We start from the raw sequence: 24627 nt of genomic DNA, 5'->3' as shown, positions 1-24627 counted from the left end.
GGAATGTTTTACTTAGGGTCTTTTAGATCTGATCTGTTTCTCCCTTAGGCTGCATGTTACTTTGTTGCAGGGACTATGTCCCATTCTTTACCATGTGCTTAGCACCTAGCACAAGACTGGCAAGGAGGGGTTTAGTGTTTATGGTTTGTGGAGCTGCCCAGTATCTTGAAACAGAAACCTGCAGATCATTTAGATTGTATTCAGAATTCCCAAAATGGATTTAGGAAAAAATAAAAGGAAATAATGTCAATATTAGTGACCCTTTATCTCACTTTTGGTGGGATGCATTTGCATATTCTTCTAGTTTTTTCACAGTAATCAAAAGTTGATGTGTGGTTATTGATAATATTTTAATGATCAAAGCAAATTTTTGTTGAAACCTTCCATCCATAATTTATGTGTCCTGTGTTTATCATCTGAGGTTAACAGTTGCTAACTTTTTATAGGGTAGTCATGAATCAGGCAGAATTTCCAATGTTTTATGTGCATTTATTCATTTGTACCTGATACAACCCTATTATAATCTCCATTTTACAAATGAAGAAAAAAGGGACAGAAGAAATGGTAGCACTAGTATTTTAATCTAGGCAGCTTCATACTAAGTCTGTAATCTTGGCTACTACACACTACTTTTATTAGTTTGCAAGGCAAGAACCCACAGTAAGTCTTCCTAGAGCAGGGAATATTTAAGCTATGGATGAAGACTGTCACCCAGGAGGGAAAAGAGTATCAGGTTATGACAGAAGGGACAGCAAATACAAAGAATTAGAGGATTTTTGTAGGAGTACAAATAGTCCACTATGACTGGACATGTAGAGTGGAAAGTGGATTTGAAGAGAGAAACAGCATCTGGAAAATTCCTGTTTGTGTGACTTGTTAAAGCATTTGAACCTTCTCTTAAGGGCACTGGATAGACATGCAGGTGAAAATAATCAAATTTCCATTTTAGGAGATATACTTAACCTCTCTCTGCCTCTGGATCCCAAAGAGTAAACAAGAGGACATTACATTATTTGTCTTAGAAAGTTGTGAAAATGGGCTACGTGCGGTGGCTCATGCCTGAAATCCTAGCAGTTTGGTAGGCTGGGGTGGGTGGATCACCTGAGGTCAGGAATTTGAGACTAGTCTGGCCAAGATGGCAAAACCCCATCTCTACTAAAAATACAAAAATTAGCTGGGCGCAGTGGTGGTGGTGGTGGGTGCCTATAACCCCAGCTACTTGGGAGGCTGAGGCAGGAGAATCGCTTGAACCCTGAGTGAGGGCGGAGGTTGCAGTGAGCCGAGATTGTGCCACTTCACTCCAGCCTGGGCAAAAGAGCCAAACTCCATCTAACAACAACAACAACAACAACAACAACAACAACACGAAAAAAGAAAAGAAAAAAGAAAAAAGTTGTGAAAATATAGTGAGGGTCCCAGAGTCTGAATAGTTTGGACTAGTTTCTGGCACATACTTGGTTCTTTATAAGAGATAGTTGTATATAACAGAATAAAGAATATATATTTAGTAAATGAGAACTGCAAACATGTATCGTAGTGGATATGTGGATATTTTTAGTATTGCTCTCTTCTTTCAACTCTCAATTCTTCGAAACATCAATTCCATCATACATTTAAGCAAATAAAGATCATGGTTTAAACACTGAAGTAATAAACTTGTTCATCTTTCAGAGTCAGAAACTCCTTGAGGAATGATTACAGCGGCCTCAGTTGCTTTGAGGAGTTGATCATACAATATGCCAAAGCTTGTGTTTTCTATGTCTAGCTATCCTCAGCAAGCAAGCTGCTCTGAATTATATGACTGTGCTATTAACAAAAGTGGAAATCCACAATATAGTCTGCTTTCCTTGCATTTTTTGGTTGCTCTTTCATTCTTTTTGTAACTAAAGAGTACTTTTCCTATTAGTTGATCCTGTTAAATGTGAAAAAGGGTTTCCCCTGCCTTTTTGGGGGACGTGGTGGGTATAATTCTATTAGTACAGGATCACATGATCTGTTTCTTATAATCGTTTGTTTTGTTTTTTGTTTTTCTGAGACGGAATCTCACTCTGTCACCCAGGCTGGAGTGCAGTGGCAGGATCTTGGCTCACTGCAACCTCCACCTCCCGGGTTCAAGTGTTTCTTCTGCCTCAGCCTCCCAAGTAGCTGGGACTACAGGCGCGCGCCACCACACCCGGCTAATTTTTATATTTTTAGTAGAGACAGGGTTTCATCATATTGGCCAGGCTGGTCTCGAATTCGTGACCAAGTGATCCGCCCCCTCCAGCCCCCCAGCCTCCCAAAGTGCTGGGCTTACAGGCATGAGCCACCGCGCCCGGCCTATAATCTTTGTTTTATTTTAGGGCTCCAATTCTTCACACATTTGCTGTTACTTTTTGTTAATAAGAAAAACCTAAATTCCACTGACATCGGAGAACTGCTTCGGCCTGGCTAAACAGCAAGAAGCCATAAAGGGGATTCTGGATGTTGTAGTCCGGGAGCTCCGAGAATTTGGAGGTTCTTATGTCACACTCTCGGTAACCCTCTCTCACTCGCTCTTTCTCTTCTTCTTTTTTTTTTTTTTTGTTTTTTTTGTTTTTTTTTTTGTTTTTTTTACACGCGAAGAGGGCGGCACCTGGATGATTCTTCCTCCTGGGAGTTCTGGGAAACGTATTCCAGCACTCTGTCCGGAAACAATTGGGCCGCAGGAGCGCGGGCCTTCTGGGAAGGGTAGTTCAAGAGCTCTGGGCAGGGAGAGCCACTTCCGCCCCAGAAAGCGAGGCCGCCACCATCTTTTGGGTCTGGGAGGTGAGTCGAGCCGTCACCCACGACGACCCCTCTTGAACCTTTTCAGCCTCCGCTTGGGAACAGGCGCTCCCCAGCCATCAGTCTTAGGATGGAGAGGTTGCGGCCGCGGCAGAGGCCGAGAGGCCGAGGGTGGAAGTTTGCTCTCCTCCTGCACTTGGCGAGCAGCGCCGCTACTTCTGTGGGTATAATAAACAGCGAGTTAACTATGATACGCGCTCCTATTTCCTCATCTTTAAAATAGCAGTAAAGATAGTAGTTACTGGGTAGGGTTGTAATTAGAATTAAGATAATACGGGTGAAAGCTTAGAACGGTGGTGGCTCCAGATACCGGGTTAGCTTGTGCTGTTGATACAGTGATTACCTCACAAGCGCCCTTTTTACCGGAAGCTCCAGTGAAGAGAGAATAAAGGTCAGGGCTTTATGCCATGACGTATCCTTCAGGAGACCGAGCTCTTTCCGAACTTTTACTAATCTTTTTTTTTTTTTTTAGGAAGGATTGAGTCATCGGGCTCCAATGCGTGGGGATGTTTACTGCCGTTTATCCGGGATGGAGACTCCATCGTGCTGACAGCATCCTTTTATTCACCGCCTCCTAATTCGCAAAGAGGAGGAAGGAGGGACTTCTTGGCTTCTCCCAGCATAGCCCCAGGTACCTGCTTTTGAACGCACTTAGTTGTTCCGTTTTCTGCCCTTTCAGTTAGTCAAGTTTCCTTCACTCAGTAAGTTACTACTGAAAAATGATGAAATATTTGTTGAATAAATGTGAGAGTGGGTAGGAAAGCTATTTGGAAATGAGTATTACCAATAACATCTTACCACTTTGATTTTAAGCCTTTCGTCTGTGGACCATAGGTATTGATGAAGTAGGTCTAGTTATTATGTTATGAGGAAATTAGGCTGAGCTTATGTTATTAAATACTTTCCCGAAGTTATTCAACTGATAGTAAGAGGTGGATTTGGGATTGAACCCAAGCATTCCTTTTCAGAGTGTGTGATCTTTTTTGTTTGTTTGTTTTTGTTTCTTTGGTTTTTGTTGTTGTTTATTTTCTATTCCTTTTCAGTGTCTGTGATCTTAATGATATAGTCATCTTCAGTTATCTTAAATAGTAATCCATATGGCTACAGGTGAGTCATTGGAAATCAGCCTTGGGAATGTAGGTATAGATTTTACTGTGGAAGACCTCAAAAACTGCACTGATGAATTTTGAATTTTTTAGAAAAATCTTACAACATCTCACTTACTTAATTTCATTCCATGTCAAAATATGTCATATTCTGGTTATAGAAGTAATGAATGCTCATTATAGGATGCACTATCCAATCCAGTAGCTATAAGCCATGTGTGCCCTAGGAGCACTTGAAATGTGTCTAGTCCAAATTGAGATGTGCTATAAGTGTTAAGTACACACTGGATTTCAAAAACTTTGTACAAAAAGTGTAAAATGGCTTACTGATAATTTTTTTGTATTATTTGTCAAAATGGTAATATTTTGGATTCAATGGCTTAAATATATTGTTAAAATTAACTTTGCCTATTTTTGTTTTTGTTTTGCCTTTTTTATATGTCACTGCTAGAAAATTTAAAATTACGTATGTGTCTCAGTATATTTCTATTGGACAGTGATTCAGAAAACAAGAATAAAAAAATTACTTATAATAAAACTGCTGACACTTTAGTGTGTTTCTCTTTAGTATTTGCTATGGATGTTTCTCAAAATAGGTTTGGTATTCTGTGTAGTTTTTTTCTTAATATATTATGAACATTTTCTTTTTTTCTTTCTTTCTTTTTTTTTTTGTGTGAGATGGAGATTCACTCTTACTACCCAGGCTGGAGTGCAATGGCACAATCTCAACTCACTACAACCTCCACCTCCCAGGTTCAAGTGATTCTCCTGCATCAGCCTCCTGAGTAACTGGGATCACAGGTGTGCACCACCACTCCCAGCTAATTCTTGTATTTTTGATAGAGACGGGGTTTTACCATGCTACCCAGGCTAATCTCAAACTCCTGACCTCAGGTGATCCGTCCACCTCGGCCTCCCAAAGTGCTGGGATTACAGGCATGAGCCACTGCGCCCAGCTGAAAAATTTCAAGCATATTCAACTGTCAAGAGTGGTGCAGTGAATCCCATGTAACCAACACAACATTTGCTGCAGACTATCTCCTCCTCCTTCCACCTCCCCCTCCTTTAAAAAAACAAAAACAAACAAAAAAAAAACTAGATTGTCTTAAAGCAGAAGTCCCCAACCCCTGGGCAGCAGACCTGGTACTAGTCTGTGGCCTGTTAGGAACCTGACGGCACAGAAGGAGGTGATTGGAGTGGTACCGCCTGAGATCTGCCTCCTGCCAGATTAGCAGGGGCATTAGATTCTCATAGGACGGACTGCATATGCGAGGGATCTAGGTTGTGCGCTCCTTATGAGAATGTAACTAATGCCTCATGATTTGAGATGGAACATTTCATCCCCAAACCATCTCCCCTGTCCCCATCCATGGAAAAATTGTCTTCCTCGAAACTGGTCCCTGGTGCCAAAAAGGCTGCAGACGGTTGTCTTAAAGCATATACCAGACATCAGGTCAGGTTTTTTTTTTGTTTTTTTTTAAATGGAGTCTCGCTCTGTTGCCCGGGCTGGAGTGCAGTGGCTCCATCTTGGTTCACTGCAACCTCTGCCTCCTGGATTCAAGCGATTCTTCTGCCTCAGCCTCCTGAGTAGCTGGGGTCAGTTTTTTTTCATATTTTACCATGACCTCTGAAACTGAAGCTTTATTTTGCCATTTGCTCGGTACAGTATCTCTTTTTTTGGTCTTTTCTTTCAAACTTTTGTCATTATGTTTTCGTAGTGTCTTTTAGAATATATTTATATAATTTTTTTTTTTAGTGCAGTCTGGGATAATTTGCTTTTACTATCTCTGTGTATATTTTGTTCTCCTTTCTTGTGTTTTTTTGTTCAACTTATTCCCTTTTATTTGTGCTCAACTGGTCTGGGGTTTATATGGTTTTGTGTCATTCTTCTAACTTTAAAAATATTCTCGGCCGGGCGCGGTGGCTCACGCCTGTAATCCCAGCACTTTGGGAGGCCGAGACGCGGATCACAAGGTCCAGGAGATCGAGACCATGGTGAAACCCGTTCTACTAAAATACAAAAAAATTAGTTAGCCGGGCGCGGTGCGCGCTGGGCGCCTGTAGTCCCAGCTACTTAGAGAGGCTGAGGCAGAGGAATGGCCGTGAACCTGGGAGGCGGAGGCTTGCAGTGAGCGAGATCCGCGCCCACTGCCACTCCAGCCTGGGGCGACAGGAGCGAGGGATCGTCTTCAAAAAAAAAAAAAAAAAAAAAAAAATTCTCTTAGGCAAAACACTAAAATTTAATCAGCATGTGTTCTTATTCTGAAAGGAATATTGAGGACTAAAAAAAAAATATAAAAGAAGATGGGGCCAGGCGTTGGTGGCCTCATGCCTGTATCCCAGCACTTCAGGAGGCTTGGAAGGCGGGTGGGAATCACTTGAAGTCAAGGAGTTGAGACCAGGCCTGGCCAGCATAGTGAAACCCCGTTTTACTAAAAAACCAAAATTAGCCCGGCGTGGTGGGGCGTGTACCTGTAATCCCAGCTCTCGGACGGGTCTGAGGTGAGAGAATCGCTTTGAACCTGGGGAAGGGCAGAGGTTGGCAGTGACGCTGAGATCGTGCTATTGCACTCCAGCGCTGGGCGACAAAGCCAAAACTCCATTCTCAAAAAAAAAAAAAAGAAAGGAAAAAGGAAGCATGATTGTACCTTTTTTTTTTTTTTTAAAGAAGGACTTAGGTTTTTTTAAGAAGACTAGGTGTTTATAGGTCTACTTTTTATTATAACCACCCTCAAAATTTGTCATTATAGTTCTTTGGCTTTTTTTAAACAAAGATTACTATATTACCAATATAGTCACAAATGTTTTCTTACCATTGCTTTTTACAGTCCATCTTTTAGGGTTCACATGGTTACAAATTTTTCTTCTTTTTTTTTCAGCTAAAATATTGTTTCTTTCTCATGTAAATTATCATTTAGTTGAACATAGAATTCAGGTTGACAATTTCTTTATTTTGGAGGTAATATTCATTTGTTTTAAATCTCCATTCTGTTACCCTATTTCTGTCAAGCCAATTGTTATTTCTTTTAGGTCAACTATATTTTCTTTCTAGGAGCTTTAAGGTGATTGTTGTTTCCAGTTCTTTATGTTTGTTTAGTCTTTTGCATTCCTGAGTTTTACTGTGATTTGTTTAGGAGTATGTTTATTTTTATTGATACTATTCGGAATTTCTGTATGCAAACTTGTATCTTTTATCAACTGTGTGAAATTCTCAGCAATTGTATCTTGAAATTAAGACCTCTCAGTCATTCCCTCCATCCTGCATTCTCTTCTCCCATTCCTGTTAGACAAATATGGAAGCCTCTCAATTTATCTTTCATGTTTCTTGATTTTTCATTTGTGTCTTTATCTTTCCCTTTGTTGTGTGTTTTTCTCTGTGCACATAAAAGAGATTTACCAATGATTGTTTCCAGGCTTAATGAACTAAATGGACCTGGAATGATACATTTTAGAAAACTGATATCAGTGTCAGTAAAATATTACTAGCTGGGCAACAAATTAATAAAAAGAAATTTTAAGTCAGATTTTGGCTTATCAGAAATTAAAGGTGACGTTCATAGGAGAGCAATATTTGCAAGCCAAGTGTATAATGCAAAGTGTCATCTGCTTTTTTTTTTGAGACAGTCTCACTCTGTTGTCCAGTTTGGAGTTCATTGGCGCCATCTTGGCTCACTATAACCTCCACCTCCCAGGTTCTAGCAATTCTTGTGCCTCAGCCTCCCAAGTAGCTGGGATTACAGACGTGCACCACTACGCCTGGCTAATTTTTTATTTTTGGTAGAGATGAGGTTTTGCCATGTTGGCCAGGCTGGTCTCAAACTTCTGACCTCATGTTATCCTCCCTCCTTGGCCTCCTAAAGTGCTGGGATTACAGGCAGGAGCCATCATGCCAGGCCTCATCTGCTTTTTTGTAACTATAAGAGAAAGGGTCTCCTGGTTCTTGGAACTCTCCATCTACTTATTTAATCCTTGGAAAAACCCTATGAGGGAGGTACGATTTATGATTCTTACCATGTCCTTATTGTATACGTAAGAGAAGTGAGGCACAGAGAGGGTTTTTAGTATCCCCAAGGTTACACAGCTGGTAAGTATCATTTCTAGGAATTAAACCCAGATACTTGACTTGAGAGCCCTCATATGTTGTTACACTGCCTCTTGTTTCCTACTGTCTCTGCCATCAGATATCCTTGTAGCAGGGATGCTGCATTTGTGCAGACTGTTCACTGCCCAGTGGCCCTGAACTATCATGCCTTTTTGTAGCTGGAATACAGTCCATGTTCTGCTTACCAAACTGTATGTGGCTATACCTGTCTGAAGTAGGGCTATTTCTGTAATTTCCTTATATGTCCACATGGGCTAACAGCAGGCTTGTGTCTCATGGCGTCTTTGGTCTTCCCCAGTTATGCCATCTCAGGACTATGACCTTCCCCAGAAGGAGCAGGAGAAAATGACCAAGTTTCAGGTAAGTAAAGGATTCCTTACTGTCTTTTAAGGTGTGATTTATTTCTCAAAGATTAGAGATTTATTTTTTGTCTTTCTTGGAAAGGTTAGTGGAAAACAGATCTTCAGGGCATGTTGTATGCTAACATGTATGTGTTTTGTTTGTTTTAGTTTATCACCTTTACTATTTTACAAAACAGTGTTTGAAAAAATAATAGAAGCTTTAATCAAAAATAATCTACACTACTATCCTACTTATGAACTAGCTTTTTTCATTTTCCCATGTTCCTTTTTCATACACATTTTGCAATACTTGGGTAGATGAAATTTTCAAGTGTGTATTCTCCACTTAATTGCATCACCTGCATTGTATGTGATTACATCATATGCCATTGAATTGCAGTGCCCTTAAAAAACAACAAAAGAAACTATTCCTTATTTAGCCTTCCAGAAATTTTAAGAATTTTACTACTTTAAAGTAAATACAGTGACTTTTTTCTTCCTACACATAAAAACAATTCCATCAAAAGAAATTCTGGTGGAATTCAATATTATTTGTCCTTAAAGTTTTAGGAACTCTGCATTGAAGAGGTTCATGTCTCAGTTTCATGTTGGTTCCCTCAGGTGTTTTGTAAACAGAACATCTAAAGAATGACATGGTGTAATTTTATTAGATGCTTTCAGAGAAGAAGAGCTATATATTTTTTCCTGTTTATGTTTTTATCACTCATTTATTTCTTGTATGAATTTACTTCATCAAAGTAACTATATGTACGTAAATTTCGGGTCCAGTAGTACTTAGATGTCTTGCCAGCCCTTTCCATCTGTCATTGCATTTTTCAGATATGAGGATGGAGATGATTTATCTGCAGTTTAAATAGGAAGAAACAGATTATGGGAACATTTTATAGCTGCCCCAAATTTCCCAGGTAGCTGACTCATTGGACACTGAAGCTTCCAACTATTAGGAATATCTGGTATTCTATTTTCATGTAAAGGTAGACAGAACAAAAGAGTTTTCCATTCACAGACATGAGCGCATATCATAGAAGTACCTGATGTTACCTTTTTATTCTTTTGAGACAGAGTTTCATTCTTGTTACCCAGACCAGAGAGCAACGGCATGTTCTCAGCCCACTGCAACCTCTGCTTCCCGGGTTCAAGTGATTCTCCTGCCTCAGCCTCCCAAGTAGCTGGGATTACAGGCATGTACCACCATGCCTGGCTAATTTTGTATTTTTATTAGAGACAGGGTTTCACCACGTTGGCCAGGCTGGTCTTGAACTCCTGACCTCAGGTGATCCACCCACTTTGGCCTCCCAAAGTGCTGGGATTATAGGCGTGAACCAGTGCAGCTGACCCTGATGTTACCTTTTGGAGGATAGACCCCAGCAATGCCCCTCATCCAGTTTCCATCTCAATGCCTATCTCTTCTCTAGTTTTGTCTCTTAGTCATTCCATGAACGTAGATACTCAAGCACAGTTTTTATATAAGTGTTTTAAATTTCCCTACAGCAAAAGCTATCAGGCAGCAAACCGGTGGCATATACATAAACATTAGGTAAAGGTCTAATGGCTAAAATTCCTGTTAAGATTAGTAATATAGAGAAAATTCCAACTGGAATATGAGCAAAAGAAATGAGTAGGAGTGTCATAAAGAAAAGAAACAAATTTATGAAAAAAAAGATGGTCAGTAATAAATCTGTGAAAATGTTAATAAAATAGCTTTCTATTTATATATTGGTTTTACTTACATTGTCAATGACCTTTTAGAAAAGGAACTGAGTCCTATTTAGCCAGGGTCTAGAAATTCAGTAATGCTTATACTGTTGCATGAAAAGTGAACTGGGAAAACCTTTGGAGAGGAAAATCTTCCATTACACTTCCAAAATTTTTAAAGTAAATATTCTGTGACTCTGCAGTTCCTTCTTCTTGACCATGATCTCTGTGAAAGGATCTTTGCAGTATTGGTTAGAGTAAAAATCTGTAATTAATTGTACATCATTTGGATTGGTTAAAGATAAATCATCAGTTTCAAGGAATACTATTGTATATAGTCACAAAATGGGGCAAAAGAGATCATAAAGATATTCGTTGTTTGAATTTATTGAGCACGTATGGTGTGCCAGGCACTTCTAAGTGCTTTACATATATTCATTCATATCATCCTTTCAAACACTTTATGATCTATTTATTTTAATTTTAAACGTTTATTTATTTTAAGATACTGTCTCACCCCTGTCATCCATGCTGGAGTGCGGTGGCGCCATCTTGGCTCACTGCAACCCCCGCTTCCCAGGTTCAAGTGATACTCCTGCCTCAGCCTCCTGAGTAGCTGGGATTACAGATGCATATCACCACGCCTGGCTAATGTTTTTGTATTTTTAGTAGAGATGGGGTTTCAGCATCTTGGCCTGGCTGGTCTCAAACTCCTGGCCTCAAGTGATTTGCCCGTCTCGGCCTCCCAAAGTGCTGACATTACAGGTGTGAGCCACTGCGCCTAGCCTGAAAATGTATTTATTTTTAAAAAGTGAGACAGGCTGAAGTGCAGTGGTACAATCATGGCTCACTGCAGCCTGAAACTCCTGGCCTGAAGTGATCCTTCTGTGTCAGGCTCGTACACCTTATAGTTTAGATACAATGATAAAGAAGAGGAAATTGAGTTAGTGAGAGATTAAGGAATTTGCCCAAGGTCCTATAACTAGTAAAAGGCAAAACCTTGAAATTTGAACCTGGCCAGACTCCAGAGCCAGTGCTTTAAGCAGCTGTGCATCCTGTAGTAGGTGGATGTGACATGTGCCTTGAAAGCACAGGAAGAGCTATATACCCGTCCTGGGGGTTGCTGAAGGCCTGTGAGCTTTGCAAACATTAAAAACAATGATAGGGCTAGGTGGGGTGGCTCACACCTGTAATCACAGCACTTTGGGAGGCCAAGGCGGGCAGATCATTGGAGGTCAGGAGTTTGAAACCAGCCTGGCCAACATGGTGAAACCCCATCTCTACTAAAGAAATACAAAAATTAGCCAGGCATGGTGGTGGACGCCTGTAATCCCAGCTACTTGGGAGGCTAAGGCAGGAGAATCTCTTGAACCCAGGAGGCAGAGGTTGCAGTGAGCAGAGATCACGCCACTGTACTCCAGCATGAGTGACAGAGTGAGATTCTGTCTCAAAAAAGAAAAAAACAAAAAACACTGATAAAGTCCAGGCTTTGTGGGGACGGACGTAGGAGATAGTGAGAGAGGGAAAACTATCACAACTGAAAATGGACAGATCTCTTGGAATCTATAACAATTTTTTTGTAGTGCTCTTTTCCTTCTTGATGCCACCCTTCTTCCAGTGGAGGTTGGTTGTAAGATTGAGGTTACATCTGTTTGATGTTGTAGGAGGCTGTGACATTCAAGGATGTGGCTGTAGTCTTCTCCAGGGAGGAACTGCGACTGCTGAATCTTACCCAGAGGAAGCTGTACCGAGATGTCATGGTGGAGAACTTCAAGAACCTGGTTGCAGTGGGTGAGGACAGGCACTGTCTGACCCTGAATTTCAACTCCCTTGAGAATCTCTTTGCTCTCAGGTGTTCAAGGGTTTAAACCTTTTAAAACAATTCCTTGCTCTTGAAGACGAAAGGTTTTCTAATCTCTGGGAAAACAGCATAGGTTTTTCCGGTCTTCCTGTTCAGGCAAAATTCTGTCCTTTTAAATTGCTGGTTCTCAACCACAGGTGATTTCGCCCCCAGAAGATATTTGGCAATGTCTGGAAATGGTTGTTACACCTGACGGAGGGGTGCTATTGGCATCTTGTGGGTAGTAGCCAAGAATTCTGCTAAATCTCCTACAGTGCACAGGACAGTGCTCCCAACAGAGAATTGACCAGTCCAAAATAGTAGTGCTGCAGTTGCAAAACCCTGTTTTAAATGAACCGTAAATGGACAATTTAGCTTCTATGCTTTATCTTTCAAACACCTTGTCTTTCAAATGAAACCCATCAATACATTAACTTAGTGCATTATATTGGCTTTTTTTTCCCAGTGAAATAAAACAGATAAGGATAGAAAATATCAGAGTTCCTTATCAGGAACTGCTCACATTGCATCAAAAACTGTGACAATTTTCAGTGAATGATGTGAGATACAGTGTTGCAAATGTGATAAAAACAGACATTGGCTAAGTATAACATGAGATATATATATACACACACACACATAAATATGTATATGAACTAGGCCACAACCTAAATTTCTTATTATAGTTCATGATCTAAAAACATCTTAAAATAAATCACTCTAGAGGCCGGGCATGGTGGCTTATGCCTTTAATCGCAGCAATATGGGAGGCCAGGATGGGTGGATCACTTGAAGTCAGGAGTTCGAGACCAGCCTGGCCAACATGGTGAAACCCCATCTCTACTAAAAATGCTAAAATTGGCCAGGTATAGTGGCAGGTGCCTGTAATCCCAGCTACTCAGGAGGCTGAGGCAGGAGAATTGCTTGAACCCTGAAGGCAGAGGTTGCAATGAGCCGGGATTGTGTCACTGCACTTTAGCTTGGGCGATAGAGTGAGACTCTGTCTCAAAATAAAAAATAAAATAAGTAATAAAATATCACTCTAGAGGTTGTGAGGCTTATACAGTTCAGACAAAAATGTATTTTAGTTGTGTGTTCATCTTAAATACATATAAATCTACATTTTCATAGGGCATCTTCCCTTCCAACCAGATATGGTATCCCAATTGGAAGCAGAAGAAAAGCTTTGGATGATGGAAACAGAAACCCAAAGAAGTAGGTATTCTGGTGAGAACCCTGTGTCTGTTCTTTCAGGTACTGGTTAGTCTGCATCTTACCATGTCCATTACCCCCCTGGTCCAAATGTGGTCATCTTTCACCTGGATTATAACAACAGCTTCCATGCTGGTCTCCCCACCTCCTCCCTTGTGCTCCTACAGTTTACTTTCTAAATGTTAGCCAGAGTGGTTATTTTTTAAAATATCTTTCTTTTTTGAGACAGGGTCTCACCGTCACCCAAGCTGGAGTGCAGCAGCGTGACTGTAGCTCACTGCAGCCTCAACCTCCTAATTTCAAGTGGACCTCCCGCCTCAGCCTCCTAAGTAGCTAGGACTATAGGTGTATATCAGGACACCTGGCTAATTTTTTATTTTTTGTAGAGATGAGGTCTTGCTGTGTTGCCCAGGCTGGTCTCAAACTCCTGGACTCAAGCATTCTTCCCACCTCAGCCTCCCAAAGTGCTGGGATTATAGATGTGAGCTGCCGCACCTGGCCCAGAATGGTTCTTTAAAGAACACATTAGATTATGTCATTCCTCTGCTCAGAAGCCTTCATAACCTTCCCATTTCACTCAAAGTCCTTGTACTGAACTGCAAGACCCTTTCTGGTCAGATTTCACCAAGTTTCTCTTTGATCTTCCATTCCTTTCCCTTTGCTTAGATCATCTCAGCCATGCTGGCCGCCCTTGGAGTATTTGTTAAACATACCAAGTTCCCTTCTGTTCCATGGCTTCTAACTAGCTCTCCTCATTGCCTTGGTGGAGAGTCTCCCCAGCACCTTACTTATTGCACTCAAGTCATTGCTCAAATGTTATATCATTAGAGAGGTCTTCTATGTTTAAATTTACCATATTAATTTAAAATACCATCTTCTTTCCATTTTCCATCCCCTTTCCTTTCTCTCCTCTTTGCTTTCTCTTTAATTTGCATATTCCTCAGGTCTACTTACTTAAAAATTAAAAGTAAGCTGGGTATGGTGGTGCACACCTGTAATCTTGGCTACATGGGAGGCTGAAGTGGGAGGATCACTTGAGTTGAAGAGTTCCGGACCAACCTGGGCAACACAATGAGACTCCATCTCTACAAAAAAATAAAAAAATATTAGCCAGGCATGTTCGCATACACCTGTAGTCCCAGCTACTTGGGAGGCTGAGGCAAGAGGATCAAGTGAGCCCAGGAATTTGAAACCAACCTGGACAACATAGTGAGACTTTGTCTCACACACAAAATTAAAAATAAAAATTAGGTATTCCTAGATGATGTGAATTTTTTTTTTTTTTTTTTTTTTAAGACTGAGTCTTGCTCTGTCACCCAGGCTAGAGTGCAGTGGCGCCATCTTGGCTCACTGCAACCTCCACCTCCCAGGTTCAAATGATTTTCCTGCCTCAGCCTCCCAAGTTGCTGGGATTACAGGTGACCACCACCACGCCCAATTAATTTTTGTATTTTTAGTAGAGATGGGGTTTCACCATGTTGGCCAGGCTGGTCTCGAACTTCTGATCTCCTGATCCACCCACTTTGACCTCCCAAAGTGCTGGGATTACTGGTGTGAGACACCGTGGATGATGTAAATTTATATGCTCTCCCCACCCCAAAAACAAAACAAGGAAGCTTATCTATTAACATGATAGACTAGGCTCTGAATTCTCTGAGTAGTTGATGGATATAATTCATCTTCTTTGGTTCATCTCCCTTTTTAGGTCTACATGCTGCTTCATGTTTGATGTGTTTAGGAATGTTAGATATTTGCTTCACTTTAGTGGGTCTCATTTTCATATGCAAACTTAACCTCAGGAATTATCCTAGGTATTGTTACTTTTCATTTTTGCATAATAAAGTCCTTCTTTTAACAAATCTTGTAGCATTTTCTGCCACCCTATCTCAAAGGTTTTTCTTTGATACCTTCAACATGTTTCAGGATTTTGCAACTATGCTCCATGTACAAGTAATATTCTGAAACATTCTCCATAGGTCAGAGGAACACATGTTAAAGGGCTTCCCCTGCCTCCTCACCCCCGCTCCCCGAGATGTAGTCTGGCTGTGTCACCTAGGCTGGAGTGCAGTGGTGTGATCTTGGCTCACTGCAACCTTTGCCTCCTGGGTTCAAGCAATTCTCCTACTTCAGCCTCCTGAGTAGCTGGGATTACAGGCACCTGCCACCATGCCTGGCTTGTTTTTGTATTTTTAGTAGAGATGGGGTTTCACCATGTTGGCCAGGCTGATCTCGAACTCCTGACCTCGCGGTCTCCCTGTCTCAGCCTCCCAAAGTGTTGGGATTACAGGCATGAACCACCATGCCCAGCCAAAGGGTTTATTTTTATAAGAATTATTAACAAAAAACTTAAAGAGAATGGAGACAAGTAGACATCACATCCCTTTTACTCTGAGAGTTAACTCATAGATTGAGAGCACAGCAGTGTGATTAATTATTTGGGAACACTGTCTTCTAGTGGATGTCTAACATAACTCGTAATTTCTAAGACATTTTTGGATATGTAAATATTCAAACCTACTAACCTTAGAAGATAAAAGCTATTCACAGCTGTTGGAATGTGTAAGTACACTATCAAAAATTATCAGTGGCAACTGGCAGGTATTACAGTTCATCAGTTTCCTTGTATCAGTATCAAGTTGGCTTTACTCATTGGTGAAAACTGCCTCATCCATACAGCTGACTTCCCACTTTCCCATTTTCCCTTCCCTCTAATACCCAAACAGTTATATAACTTACATACAGTAGTTCTTCAGCAGTTTTGAATTGGACGTTTCCAGAAGTCCAAAGGCACTGACATACCTGTGGAGTTGAGGTGAGTCCTGATTAGGCAAAGAAAATTCCAGAATTTCTAAATTGGTTTTCCAGTGTAATTTGCATCCACATGTATTAATCTTAGCTTCCACCACAAGCAATGTGAGAAGCACTTTACATGTTGCAGTGACTTCTGGTACCAAACACCTGAAGGTAGTCTGGACTTTCAGAGTAAGGGCATAGTCTTCCACAAGACTGCTCTCTATATACCAGCTCTAAGTTTAGGGATTCCCAGATAATTTTGCTCACCTCTGACCAAGTAGCTACAAATTTGGGAGTTCCGTGATAATTTGTTAGAATGACTAACAGAATTCGGGAAGGTGCTGGACTTACAGTTTTTTTTTTTTTTTTTGAGATGGAATCTTGCTCTGTCACCCAGGCTGGAGTACAGTGGCACGATCCTGGCTCACTACAGCTCCGCCTCTCAGGTTCTCGCCATTCTCCTGCCTCAGCCTCCCAGGTAGCTGGGACTACAGGTGCCCGCCACCACACCTGGCTAATTTTTTGTATTTTTTAGTAGAGACGGGGTTTCACCATGTTAGCCAGGATGGTGTCAATCTCCTGACCTCGTGATCTGCCCGCCTCGGCCTCCCAGAATTGCTGGGATTACAGGCGTGAGTCACTGCACCCGTCCTGGACTTACAGTTTTATTATAGCAAAAAAGATACACATTGGAACCAGCAAAAGGGGGAGATGTATAGGGTGAAATCTGGGACAGTTCCCTCTTCCCTTTTGTAAGGACTTGTGATTACTTCGGGCTCATTGGATAATCTAGGATAATCTCCTTAAGAGCTTTCGTTTAATCATATCTATAAATTGCTTTTTAAAAAAATTTTTGTAGACAAGAGTCTTGCTCTGTCATCCAGGCTGAAGTGCAGTGGCGCAATCTTGGCTCACTGCAACCTCCGCCTCCTGGGATCAAGTGATTCTCATGTCTTAGCTTCCCTAGTAGCTTAGAGGTGCCCACCACCACGCGAGGCTAACAGTTTGTATTCTTTTTTAGCGGAGACGGGGTTTCACTGTGTTGTCTAGGCTGGTTTCAAACTCCTGACCTCAAGTGATCCACCTGCCTCAGCCTCCCAAAGTGCTGGGATTATAAGTATGAGCTGCCTGGCTTGTAAATTCCTTTTTGCCATAACATTAACTGTTCGCAGGTTTGAGGGTTCAGGATGTGGACATCTCTTGGGGGTCGCGTGTCATTACTCATCCTGCCATATCCAGAAATGTGTAGATAACTGTCAATATTTTTTTTTTGAGTTTGTATTATTAGAATGTAACATTTCATTTAGGCAAATTACTTGATTAGGACTTGGTAAACCACCCCCTAAACATTTTAAGCCGAAGTCTTTCATACGTTTCTAACCATGACCTTCAACATAAGTATAATTTTACATCTTGACTAAGCATAAATATGTTTATATTTATGTGTATGTTTACAAACTAAAACAAGTATTTCCTGTAGTGATACTCTTATTGCTTTTAACACACTAAGCATGTTCTTATTCTGGTTTTTTTTTTGGTCACAAGTTATATACTTGGTTTCATGGTGCACTAATGCATCGCAGCAATTTGAAAACCCTTGTTACAGTGGGGATAAAGCAATGAAGAAAACAAAATGCGTGTTTTTTTTCATGACCATTACATTCTAGTGGGTCTAAAGAGACAAAGGAAAAAAAAAAGAAAGTATATAGTAAATCAAATAATAAGTACTGTGGGGAAAAGTCAAGCAGGGTAATCGAACTGGGAAGAGTTGAAGTTGTATGGCAGGCCAGGTGTGGTGGCTCAGCCTGTAATCCCAGCACTTTGGGAGGCCGAGGTGGGCAGATCACTTGAGGTCAGGAGTTTGAGACCAGCCTGGCGAGGATGGCAAAACCCCATCTCTACTAAAAATACAAAAATTGGCTGAGTGTAGTGGCATGTGCCAGTAATCCCTGCTACCTGGGAGGCCGAGGAAGAGAATCTCTTGAACCTGGGAGGTGGAGGTTGCAGTGAGCTGAGATTGCACCACTGCACTCCAGGCTGGGCGACAGAGCGAGACTGTTTAAAAAAAAAAAAAAAGGTGTATGGTGGTACTGTTGATTTATTTTTAGATCGTGTGTTATGGAAGGCATCATGGATAGAGTAACATGTAATATGTGAGCAGAGACCTGACAGGAGCAAGAGAACAAGCAAGGCTCCCTGCTTTCTGGGAGGAAGTTTCCAAGCTGAACATACTTCTCCCTCTCTTCGTCTTCTGTGTTGGCTTTGAGAGTTTGCATTATGTTCTATTTCTTTCCTCTCCGAAGTTCTCTCCTAGTTACACAAGATTAACTTTCCCTTTTCCACTTCTTGTCCAGAGACCTGGATTTCTACCAGGTTTTAGAACAATGATCTTATTCCAACTGCTTTCCCAAATTTCCTGTTGGATAATAGTTTCTAACAGGATCTAAAATACTATTTTATGCCTACAGTCTGAACTTTTCTAACCTAACTGGTTATTCGAATCCCACTTGTCATAAGCCTACTGAGGAAGAGGTGAGTAGGCTATTAATTGATGTTATTGTAGGTCGCAATGTGGATTGTCTGTTGCCCTGCAGCTACCTGATTTTAGCTTTTAGCTCTCATATTAAACTGTTAGACTTATGGTTCTAAATGGATCATGTTTATACTTAGTGAATGGGAGCCTGTTGACCCCATTCTTTGTTTACACCTGTATGAAAAACATGACAAAAGAATACACGATGCTGTAAGGACAAGGTCACTTTTTCCCTGGTTTATCAAGGCTTTCTCCCATGACCTAAGTGTGAAATTCTGATATTTCTGAAGAAAGCATTTACTGCCCTCATCTCTAAATATTGCCTTTTTTTTTTTTTTTTTTTATAGGCAGCCAGCATCAAAATAAGATGGAGACACTCCAAAAATTTGCATTAAAATACCTTTCAAATCAAGAGCTATCCTGCTGGCAAATCTGGAAACAGGTTGCAAGGGAATTAACCAGGTGTCTTCAGGGGAAGAGTTCCCAGTTACTACAAGGTGACTCTATTCAGGTTTCTGAAAATGAGAACAATATAATGAACCCTAAAGGGATTTATATTGAAAATCAAGAGTTTTCATTTTGGAGAACCCAGCATTCTTGCAGGATTATATATCTGAGTGAGTCACAGATTCAGAGTAGAGGTAAGCAAATTGATGTGAAAAATAACCTGCATATACATGAAGACTTCATGAAGAAGTCACCATTTCATGAGCATATTAAAACTGACACAGAACCAAAACCCTGCAAAGGTAATGAATATGGCAAAATCATTAGTGATGGCACCAATCAGAAATTACCCTTAGGAGAGAAACCCCATCCATGTGGTGAGTGTGGAAGGGGCTTCAGTTATAACCCAGGGCTTCCCCTTCATCAGAATGTTCACACAGGAGAAAAATGCCTCAGTCAAAGCTCACATCTGCAAACTCTTCAGAGAATCCACCCAGGAGAGAAACTCAATAGATGTCATGAATCTGGTGATTGCTTCAATAAGAGCTCTTTTCATTCTTACCAATCTAATCATACAGGAGAAAAGTCCTATAGATGCGACAGTTGCGGCAAAGGATTCAGCAGCAGCACGGGTCTTATCATTCATTACAGAACTCATACTGGAGAGAAACCCTATAAATGCGAGGAATGTGGTAAATGCTTCAGTCAAAGTTCAAATTTTCAGTGCCATCAGAGAGTCCACACTGAAGAAAAACCATACAAATGCGAAGAGTGTGGTAAGGGCTTCGGTTGGAGTGTTAATCTCCGTGTTCACCAGAGGGTCCACAGGGGTGAGAAACCCTATAAATGTGAGGAGTGTGGTAAGGGCTTCACTCAGGCTGCACATTTTCACATCCATCAGAGAGTGCACACTGGAGAGAAACCCTACAAATGTGATGTGTGTGGTAAGGGCTTCAGCCACAATTCACCATTAATATGCCATCGGAGAGTCCACACAGGAGAGAAGCCATACAAGTGTGAGGCGTGTGGGAAAGGCTTTACCCGTAATACAGATCTGCATATTCATTTCAGAGTTCACACGGGAGAGAAACCCTATAAATGTAAGGAGTGTGGTAAGGGCTTCAGTCAGGCTTCAAATCTCCAAGTCCATCAAAATGTCCACACTGGGGAGAAACGATTCAAATGTGAAACGTGTGGGAAGGGCTTCAGTCAGTCCTCAAAGCTTCAAACCCATCAGAGAGTCCACACTGGAGAGAAACCATACAGATGTGATGTGTGTGGTAAGGATTTCAGTTATAGTTCAAATCTTAAACTACACCAAGTAATTCACACTGGAGAAAAACCATATAAATGTGAGGAATGCGGGAAGGGCTTCAGTTGGAGATCAAATCTTCATGCTCATCAAAGAGTTCACTCAGGAGAGAAACCCTATAAATGTGAGCAGTGTGATAAGAGCTTCAGTCAGGCCATCGATTTCCGGGTACATCAGAGAGTCCATACTGGAGAGAAGCCATACAAATGTGGTGTCTGTGGTAAGGGCTTCAGTCAGTCCTCTGGTCTTCAATCCCATCAGAGAGTCCACACGGGGGAAAAGCCGTACAAATGTGATGTGTGTGGAAAGGGCTTTAGATACAGTTCGCAGTTTATATACCATCAGAGAGGCCACACTGGAGAAAAACCTTACAAATGTGAAGAGTGTGGGAAAGGCTTTGGTAGGAGCTTGAATCTTCGCCATCATCAGAGGGTCCACACGGGAGAGAAACCCCACATATGTGAGGAGTGTGGTAAAGCCTTCAGTCTCCCCTCAAATCTTCGAGTCCACCTGGGTGTTCACACCAGGGAAAAACTCTTTAAATGTGAAGAGTGTGGTAAAGGCTTCAGTCAGAGTGCACGTCTTCAAGCCCATCAGAGAGTCCACACTGGAGAAAAACCATACAAATGTGACATATGTGATAAGGACTTCCGTCACCGTTCACGTCTTACATATCATCAGAAAGTCCATATTGGCAAAAAGCTTTAAAATGAGAAGTGTGTTACCAACTTTTGTCTGAATGGACCTTTTCAAGTTTTTGGAGAGTGCATGCTGGTGGTAAACCCTATAAAAGTATTGAGAGTGGAAGGGGGTTTATTCACGCTTGGAATCTTTCTAACAAATCCATCAAGATGATGACATAGAACCATGAACAGGAATAGAACTCGTATTTAGGGGAAAAATGGGGCTTGTGGCTCTCTTGGTAAGATCTAGTTAATATAAATGATCACTTTTCAATGTGAATATATGCCTGAAGATAATGTGTGGAAGGATATTTGCCATATGCTAACTGGTTTTTTGGCCAGGGAGAGTTTTGAGTTATTATTCCTTTTAATTTTCATTTTATACCTACAGTGATCATTATTTTCATGAAAGCTGGAAAGCTATGAATAATGAATAAAATTACTGACTAAAAATTTTCTGTAACTAAGGAGTCATAATATGATTATTTTATATGGTACATAGATTTAAAATTAAGGAATATATCCCCAGGGATGAATCTTTGATCTTCAGAAGTAAATATATGTCTGCCATAGAGGTATATTAAAGGATAGTATGGCCGGGCATGGTGGCTCATGCTTGTAATCACAGCACTTTGGGAGGCCAAGGCGGGTGGATCATGAGGTCAGGAGATCAAGACCATCCTGGCTAATATGGTGAAACCCCGTCTCTACTAAAAATACAAAAAAATTAGCCAGGCGTGGTGGCACGTGCCTATAGTCCCAGCTACTTGGGAGGCTGAGGCAGGAGAATCGTTTGAACCCGGGAGGTGGAGGTTGCAGTGGGCCAAGATCACGCCATTGCACTCCAGCCTGGTGACAGAGTGAGACTGCGTCCCAAATAAATAAACAAATAAAGGATAGTCAGTGCATCATTGTTTTAATAGCAAACAGAAATAGTTGGATTGCCAAAGTATTTTGTGCTTTACCAATCCAGCAGCACACTATGCAGACATCAAATGGGAAAAGGTAAATTTTTAGCTGTGGATGTTGGAAGATGTTCAGAGTATATTAACTTGAAAAAAAAAATGTGAGATTTTTATGTGATCCTATTTTGTAAAACGCATAGATGAATAAGTATTTATAGTTCTCTCTAAATAATGGGATTTTACTTTATGTATATTTTTATATTTCTTTAAACTTATTTTGAAATAATTTAAAACTTTCAGAAAAATTATAGAAATTATATAAAAGCTCCCATATACTCTTTACCCAGATTCACCAGTTGTTAACATGTTTGAATTATTCTCTCAATAAGTATGAGCATATATATACCCATACTTATACATGTTATATGCATTTATACATAAAGTTTTGCCATATGAATATGTTACATCCTTCTCCCTACACTAAATACTTAAGGGTGCTTTCCTAAGAACAAGGATATCTACTTAGCTTTAATACAACATTCCAGTGATTTATTTACTTAGAGACAGGGTCTCATTCTGTTGTCCAGGCTGAGTGCAGGGGGGTGATTATAGCTCACCCCAGCCTTGAACTCTTGGGCTCAAGCGATCCTCTCCACTCAGCCTTTCAAGTAGCTGGGACTGCAGGCGTTGACCCCCATGCCCACCTAATTTTAAAGATTTTTGTAGAGATGGGCTCTCGCTATGTTGTCTAAACTGGTGTCGAACTCTTGGACTTAAGTGATCCTTCCACCTCAGCCTTGCAAAATGCTAGGATTATGGGCATGAGGCACTGCACCCAGAAAGAAAATTTACTATTAATGCATAACACTATGTAACCTACAGACCTTATTTAAATCTTACAGTTATCCCAATAATATATTTATTGGTTTTCTGTTCAAGAGTCCAAAGATTACACATTGCATTTAGACTGCTTTAATCTGAATTGCTACCTCTTTCATTGTTTTTAATGACCTTGATATTCTTGAGATTATTTTGTAGAATGTCTCTTAATTTGGATTTGCCTGAGGTTTCCTTACAATTGGATTTGAATTACATTTTTTTCCCTGAGGACTCTAAGTGGTGTGCAGCACATCAGGAAACACGGTATGTTTGTACCTTTATAGGTGATGTTAACTTGGAACACTTGATTGGGGAGGGCCGTGCTGGGTTTTTCCACTGTGAAATTACTATTTTTTTCTTTATAATTAATAATTACAAAGGCAACTTGTGGGGCAACTTCCTGACTCTATAAATAGCTTGTTTTTCATACATTTTCCTCCACTAGTTTAAGCATTCTCTACGTCTGGCCTAAATCAGTAATTGCTCTGACGGTGTAGGGTGATATATTCAACCTTCATCATTCCTCCAATACTTGTTAGATTGTTGTTCTACACTAAGGAAGTTTCCCTTCTGTCTTGTTTGCCCGTCATGTATTTTTAAATAAATTTGAGCACATCTACACAATACAATATTCCAAGCTCATCTTGTATTCTTCCTGCCCCATCCATGGAATTTGCTGTTTCTTTGAGAACTCAGATCCTTCTGATTGGGGGATGGTAGTTAAACATCAAGATCTGGGTAATAGCTGTAATAGATAAGCCTTTTTTTTTTTTTTTTTTTTTTCCACTAGGGGATGAAGGAGGGGAAAGAGGTATATAGACAGGAAGAGAAGTAGAAAGGTAGAAAGAATTAATGATGAGTTCCTGCTTTTATCTCCAGTTCTTAATATCATAGTGTTTGGTTTTTTTTTCTAGCCTTACCCCTATTCTGTGTTGCATCTTCATTCTTCAAGAATCAGATATTTGTCTCCCAGTATCATTCATATATTTACTGGGGAATGTGGACATGCATCCAACTAGAACTTGGGGGTTCTGTCTTTTGGAGAGAATGGGAGTATTGGATGACTGATGCCAGAGATGATTTTTGAATGGCATAGTCTCCCAAACATTACAGTTTTTTGCATTCTCAGGGTATTGACCCTTTAAACCAAATAAAATGTTCCCGTAGGATCATGAAGAAAAGTATCTGATAGAAATATCCAAAGACAGATATATTCAGATGAGAGCCTTCCAGTCAATGTTACCTTGCAGGTACTAGCACAGTTAATGTTAAGGAATGGTTTCTTGTGAACTGTTGCAGAGCTCTCCTAGCCTGGGAGTGTCACTGATGCCACTGATTAACATTGCTTTATTTACCTCTCATTCTCTTCTTAATCTTCTCAGAGGTAGTTTGACAAAGTCTCAAACCGCATCCCTCTACTGCTTCTTGAGAGGACAAAGGCATTTTAGGAGAAACTAGTGTTAAAGAGACCAAGTCAGAAGGTTGGTAACAAAGTAGTATAGTATAATAGCAGACTCTCAGCCAGGCACAGTGGTTCACACCTATAGTCTCAACTACTCAAGAGGCTGAGGCGGGAGGATCACGTGAGCCCAGGAGTTTGAAGCTGCAGTGAGCTATGATTACACCACTGCATTCCAGCCTGGGTGACGGTGAGACCCCATCTTGAAAAAGCTGGCTGGGTGCAGTGGCTGCCGCCTTTAATCCCAGCACTTTGGCTGGCCAAAGTGGGTGGATCATCTGAGGTTAAGAGTTCCAGACCAGTCTGGCCAACATGGTAAAACCCTGTCTCTACAAAAAATACAAAAAGTTACCCACTTTACCCAGGCGTGGTGGTGGGCGCCTGTAATCCCAGCTATTCGGCTGAGGCAGTAGAATTGCTTAAACCTAGGAGGTGGATGTTGTAGTGAGCTGAGATCGTGCCATTGCACTCCAGCCTGGGCAACAAGAGTGAAA

The 24627-nt window shown here is 40.9% G+C and overlaps 1 protein-coding gene across 5 annotated transcripts in view; it reads left to right on the top strand.

Annotated features, from left to right (window-relative positions):
- Positions 1–24252, top strand: part of LOC108538022 (zinc finger protein 227) — a 69370-nt gene extending 45118 nt beyond the window's left edge. For 3 of the 5 annotated variants that reach the window (XM_017885830.1, XM_017885831.1, XM_017885833.1), the window contains 6 exons: positions 2605–2787; positions 3278–3436; positions 8312–8373; positions 11735–11861; positions 13042–13125; positions 18796–21353. In XM_017885830.1, the coding sequence (XP_017741319.1) occupies positions 2605–2787; positions 3278–3436; positions 8312–8373; positions 11735–11861; positions 13042–13125; positions 18796–20915 (2735 nt within the window). In that variant the 3' untranslated portion in view covers positions 20916–21353. Of the gene's footprint in view, positions 1–2604; positions 2788–3277; positions 3437–8311; positions 8374–11734; positions 11862–13041; positions 13126–18795; positions 21354–22833 lie in introns of those variants that run through there. The other 2 variants (XR_001887984.1, XM_017885832.1) reach the window with 2 other exon arrangements.
- Positions 24253–24627: the final 375 nt, after the last annotated feature.

The sequence above is a fragment of the Rhinopithecus bieti genome, unplaced genomic scaffold (assembly GCF_001698545.2).
Source record: "Rhinopithecus bieti isolate Rb0 unplaced genomic scaffold, ASM169854v2 scaffold_15643, whole genome shotgun sequence".
Classification (NCBI taxonomy): domain Eukaryota; kingdom Metazoa; phylum Chordata; class Mammalia; order Primates; family Cercopithecidae; genus Rhinopithecus; species Rhinopithecus bieti.
Note: the sequence above shows the minus strand (reverse complement) of the source record. Positions and strands in the feature narration are given on the sequence as shown.